We start from the raw sequence: 5,483 nt of genomic DNA on the forward strand, positions 1-5,483 counted from the left end.
AAACTCAGAAAAAAATTGCGTTTTTACAACTAGTACAATGTGTAGCTGAAAAAGACTTTAGTAAAGAACTTTACAAAAAATTTAATGATGAAAGAAACCATCAATTCAACCAAGATCTCTAGAAGCAAACCAAACTTGAAGACCCTCCTCATAGCGCCTGTCCCCCGAAGCAGAGATAGCGAGGAGCTGATTCCGGACTTGTTTGTCAATCCAAGTTATTAGTCGACCTGCTGAGTTTGGAACCTCCCCATATTTACGAGAATTACGCTCCCTCCAATTATTTTCAGTACCACCATTTATTTTGAATATTAGTGAGTATACTGTTAACGAGTTTACTTATTCTTAAATGTTACCAAGATTCAAGGCGTCCCTTATACCACAGACTACTAATACCATACATATCAATTTCTTGGAATCCAAGAATGTTACACATAAGAGAGACTAATACTTTCTGAGGTAAATTTACAGAGCTATCTTATACATTTCAGTATGAACAGTAGATTATTATAAAAAGCATAGCTTAGCTTCACATCACATCAAAGATTTTTCAGTTTACCTCGCTCTAGGAGCAAAATCAGAAACAGAGGATGGACTAAACTCAACAGAATCCTTTGTGTACGTCTCTTGACTCCCTTGTTTCCTTTCTATTTCGTAAGCCAGACATTCATTTAGTTCCATCACCACGTGTGGCATCGTCGGTCTACGGCTTGAAGATGGGTTTACACATGCTAGAGCTAACTCTACGACCTTCCAAACACCGTTTGTGTCATAGTCATCCATCAGTTTTGGGTCGACAATACTCCTGATGTCCCCATTGGTGAGCATGGATCCAACCCATTCTGTAATGTGAGGTCTCTCTCTGGTTTTATCTGTCACAGGCTGGTTTGTGACTAATTCTAATAGCACTACACCAAAACTGTATACGTCACTCTTCTCGCTTAGCCAGTTTGTTCTATAATACCTGAAAAATCATACAAGAGAGAGACAGAGATTACAATTCACAATTCTTCATTACTAATTTTAGTATAACGAAAATGATTGGTTCACTCACTCAGGGTCTAGGTAACCAGGTGTTCCTGCAACGATGGTCATAACATGAGATTCACCATCAACCGGAAAAGATCTCGAGAGTCCAAAATCGGCTAGTTTTGCTTGAGACCGTTCATTCAGTAAGATGTTAGTTGGTTTCACATCTCTATGAACCATAGGAGGTCTACATCCATTGTGAAGATACTCCAATCCTGTTACAAATGGTTGTTAATTTATGTCAATCTTGCTTTAAGACAAGCAGACAAAAAGATAAGTTATGTCATGAAAAGAAAATAAGTCAAGAATTTTATTTACCTTGTGCTGCCTCAACAGCTATTTGCATTCTTGTTTCCCAACTTAGAACATTAACACTAAGTTTTCCTGTACCGAGATTTAAATGTTTAAGCATGTGGAAGGAGATGGATTTTACTAAATAAGAGTCTTTTAAGTTAAAGTGTTTACCTGACATATTTTCCCTGAGGTCTCCATTTGCCATATATTCATAGATCAAAGCCAAGTTATCTCCATCATCACAGTAACCCACAAGTCCCACCAAATGTCTGTGATGAACTCTTAAAAGAAGCTCAACCTGATGAAGATAATAAAATGTAACCATTTCATGACTGAGAAACTTAGTGCCATTTAAAAACAATTGAACTAACTGATCCATTCCTTGCTAAAGTACCTCTGCTTTGAACTCCTTGTATCCTTGAGCTGATGAATGAGAGAGCATTTTCACAGCAACTTGAGTATCATCCAAGTTTCCATAATAGACTGTTCCAAATCCTCCTTTACCAAGAACTCTCTCAAAGTTTTTCGTCATCTTTAGTACCTCGGAATAGGTGAACTTGCGTTCCTTTGTTATGATTGATGAACCGGATGATCTTGTCTCACTTTTAACCGTGCCAGTAGTGACTGATACGGGCATTGAAGCTGTAAATGCCAAACGAAGTGAATAAAAATCTAATAAAGTTTCATTTTCATTTTCGTTAGTCTTCAAGAACTAGTCATACCTTCATTAGTTTTCCGTTTTTTCTTTATGATGACAAAAACAATAGCCAAGAGAAGTAGCAGAGCAAACACACTAGCCACTGATGCTGCGATAGCAACCACATTTTTACTATTTTTTCCGGTTCCATCTCTACTGCAATCATTAAAGGTGATGTGAAATGAAAAAAAAAGAAGGTTAGACACTATATGTAGACACTGTTGCACATGAGTCTAAAATACTTTTTGTGACGTCGAAAAGGTTGAAATTGAATCCATTATAGTATGAAAAGCTTACATTAGTATTAAAGATTTATTATCTATCTTTCGTTGAAGAGGCTCTGGAACTGAGCGACCAAGTTTCAAGTTTCCGCTTAAGTTTCTGCATATGAAAAGACTGAATCTTTCAGAACAGCACAGAAAGAGCAGAGCAAGCGAGAACTAGGCATAGTCAATAAGAAGCTTACATGAGCGTCAGCTTCATATCCGAAAGAAACTCTGGAATCTCTCCTGATAAATCATTGTTTGATAAATCTCTGCGCGTTAAAGAGAAAAATCAATGTTTTTGAATGCAGAGTTAATGTCCTTCTCCCACTGCAACAAACCATACTATAAGTTTATTGGTGTGACTGTTTGGATGCTTACAGAACGGTCAACTGTGTTAGCTTGGATATATCAAATGATATTGTACCAGTCAAATTGCTTCCACTCAAGTTCCTAATAGAGAATCCAAAAGTAAGAACTTGTGATAAACCCGAAACTAAAGAAATTGCGATGAACAAGCAAAACATACAAGGATATGATCCGCGGTGGCTCAGAGACAGGATAATTGCAGTTTAAACCTTCCCATCGATATAGCCTAGGAGCACATGGATCTCCTTGCCAACTAGATCTTTTGTTCATCAATTCATATGTTGTCTTGATGTCCATCATAGCAGAAACTGATCAATCAGACAATGTTAAAACTAAAAAGACAGAAATATCTTGGTAGAAGAATAGGTTCCAAGAACTTACCTTCATCTTGGTCTGTCTCTTGCTGTTCAATGTTAAGGACTTTATAAATCTCGAGACCGTTGATAAGTGGAGGAAGACTAGAGTTACCGGTCATCTCGAAAGTGAAATTGAACTTCCCATCAGGAGAACTCACAGCTCCTGGATTGAATATAGTTGTTATACTAAACTTTGGAGGCCTAAAATAGGAGTACCAGTTTCGGCCACCATTAAAAGTAATGTTGAATTCTCTAGTCGCATTAGCTTCAAGATTCTCGATTTCAGCGAAATGCATGTATATATAGGACTGTGCAGTGATGTCGTCGAGAGTCCAATCTATGGTCAGAGGCTGAGTAGCATTTGCAGGGACAGCAGCAGTTTTCGCCACAGGTTGAGGCACATTGTAAAAGTTACTTGTATCAACCGAAGCATCCGTGCTTATCACGGAAGTTTTGTTACCTAAGAATGGAGTCCAAGTTCNGCCTAGGAGCACATGGATCTCCTTGCCAACTAGATCTTTTGTTCATCAATTCATATGTTGTCTTGATGTCCATCATAGCAGAAACTGATCAATCAGACAATGTTAAAACTAAAAAGACAGAAATATCTTGGTAGAAGAATAGGTTCCAAGAACTTACCTTCATCTTGGTCTGTCTCTTGCTGTTCAATGTTAAGGACTTTATAAATCTCGAGACCGTTGATAAGTGGAGGAAGACTAGAGTTACCGGTCATCTCGAAAGTGAAATTGAACTTCCCATCAGGAGAACTCACAGCTCCTGGATTGAATATAGTTGTTATACTAAACTTTGGAGGCCTAAAATAGGAGTACCAGTTTCGGCCACCATTAAAAGTAATGTTGAATTCTCTAGTCGCATTAGCTTCAAGATTCTCGATTTCAGCGAAATGCATGTATATATAGGACTGTGCAGTGATGTCGTCGAGAGTCCAATCTATGGTCAGAGGCTGAGTAGCATTTGCAGGGACAGCAGCAGTTTTCGCCACAGGTTGAGGCACATTGTAAAAGTTACTTGTATCAACCGAAGCATCCGTGCTTATCACGGAAGTTTTGTTACCTAAGAATGGAGTCCAAGTTCGGTCATGGACGTCCTCATCATACCTAAGAAGGAGGCTCCTTAATTAGTCCTTTTTGTTAACCTATCACCAAAGAGCAAAACAAGAAATTTACAAAAACCTTACCTGACGAACGATGGCGTGGGTGAAAAGAAAACTCTTGCGAACGCTATCAGCGATCCACTTTGTGTGACGTATGTGTTATTACTCAAAGGACGAAGTTCCAAGGACGAAATAAATGGTGTTGTTTCCCCTGTCTTAACAAGACAAACTTGAAGACGGTCTTGTGTTAAGACATGGATCAACTCGTGGATTGAACCATTTGTCACTCCTAGGGTTGAAACCGAAGTCCATTTGTTAGGACCAATGTGAAGATCAAAGGTCGGGAGTTGATTCAAACCGTCGTAATTCCCATAGATAAAGGTTGCTCTGATCAGATACTTGCGTTTCACGGTGAGGGTGAAGTTGTAACAGTTTCTTTGACCCTCAGGGAAGCTTCTCAAGGACCAAGTCTGTTGCTGAAACTGTGCCCTGTACATCTCGTTGATATTCCCGGGGGATCCACTCTCGATGTAATCTGTGTCTGATCTGTATGTTATATTCGTCGACTTCTCCACATACGTTCTGTCCTTAGGTACCAAACCACAATCTAAGCTGATGAATCCTGTTCATGACCAAAGATTTACAAACTTAAAAGAGGGTTTCTTAATCTGCTTAATTATCAAGCTTTCCTGAAAACAGAGGAGAATAAAAAAAAAAAAAAAAGAGCTGAGTAAAGAACCTGATTGATCTTGAGCTTGAACCAATTCAAAAATGTCAAAAGCTAAGATCAAGAAGGGCAAAAAGCCATGAAGAAACTTCATGTTTTTTTTTNGGGGGGGGGGGGGATGTGTGCTTTTCTGATTCAGAGGAGACTATACATTGTTCATCATTGTAATTTGTTCTTGATTGGCAAAGATTGACCTAAACAGGTCAACGAAGATGGCTAAGTCTTGTTCAGCATTAGATTTATTCAGGTGATTGTAACATTACTCTTATTTGCCTACGAAATTTTGTGTGCGTTGTGGAAATGTTCAAACTAAGTACTGGTGGCAAATATATAATCAAAGAAAAAAAAAGTGGAAACAAACGAAGTAAATAAAGAAATAGAAATAAACAAAGTGAGTTGCAGTGTCTTGCCCTACCAAAATAATACAATGACAAAATAAATTAATAATATATCACATCAACCAATTTTGGTGATTTTCGTCACCATTCTATTTATTTTATTCGATTAACATTTTGAAATCTTTATCAGAATTATTAGAAATTATTAGAATTACAAATAACTTAATTTCTCCAATAAACTATATACAATTAAAAAAAATAGAAATTTTGGATTCATTTTTCGTCAATGACCGGTTCAA

At 37.7% G+C, this 5,483-nt stretch overlaps 1 protein-coding gene across 3 annotated transcripts; it reads right to left on the reverse strand.

Annotated features, from left to right (window-relative positions):
* Positions 406-4,956, reverse strand: LOC104742701 (probable LRR receptor-like protein kinase At1g51890). Of its 3 annotated transcripts, XM_019235945.1 has the most exons (13): positions 4,859-4,956; positions 4,204-4,741; positions 3,645-4,123; positions 2,810-2,957; positions 2,662-2,733; positions 2,484-2,552; positions 2,315-2,398; positions 2,043-2,173; positions 1,715-1,962; positions 1,492-1,618; positions 1,345-1,410; positions 1,052-1,241; positions 406-961 (listed from the first exon to the last, which is right to left on the reverse strand). In XM_019235945.1, exons 1-13 carry the CDS (start codon positions 4,938-4,940, stop codon positions 553-555), a joined length of 2,643 nt encoding a protein of 880 aa, XP_019091490.1. In that variant the 5' UTR covers positions 4,941-4,956; the 3' UTR covers positions 406-552. The 3 variants fall into 3 exon arrangements, with proteins under 3 accessions (XP_019091490.1, XP_019091489.1, XP_010462030.1); XM_019235944.1 differs by having other exon boundaries at positions 1,345-1,618; XM_010463728.2 differs by lacking the exons at positions 3,645-4,123; positions 4,204-4,741; positions 4,859-4,956 and adding an exon at positions 3,031-3,478.

The sequence above is a fragment of the Camelina sativa genome, chromosome 14 (genome assembly GCF_000633955.1).
Source record: "Camelina sativa cultivar DH55 chromosome 14, Cs, whole genome shotgun sequence".
NCBI classification, from domain to species: domain Eukaryota; kingdom Viridiplantae; phylum Streptophyta; class Magnoliopsida; order Brassicales; family Brassicaceae; genus Camelina; species Camelina sativa.

Coding starts and splice junctions, on each gene's coding strand:
- LOC104742701 (XM_019235944.1), bottom strand. CDS start 4,940: ATGAAGTTTCTTCATGGCTTTTTGCCCTTCTTGATCTTAGCTTTTGAC. Junction 4,742..4,858: donor TCAAGCTCAAGATCAATCAG/GTTCTTTACTCA, acceptor GGTCATGAACAG/GATTCATCAGCTTAGATTGT. Junction 1,242..1,344: donor AGCTGTTGAGGCAGCACAAG/GTAAATAAAATT, acceptor CATTTGTAACAG/GATTGGAGTATCTTCACAAT.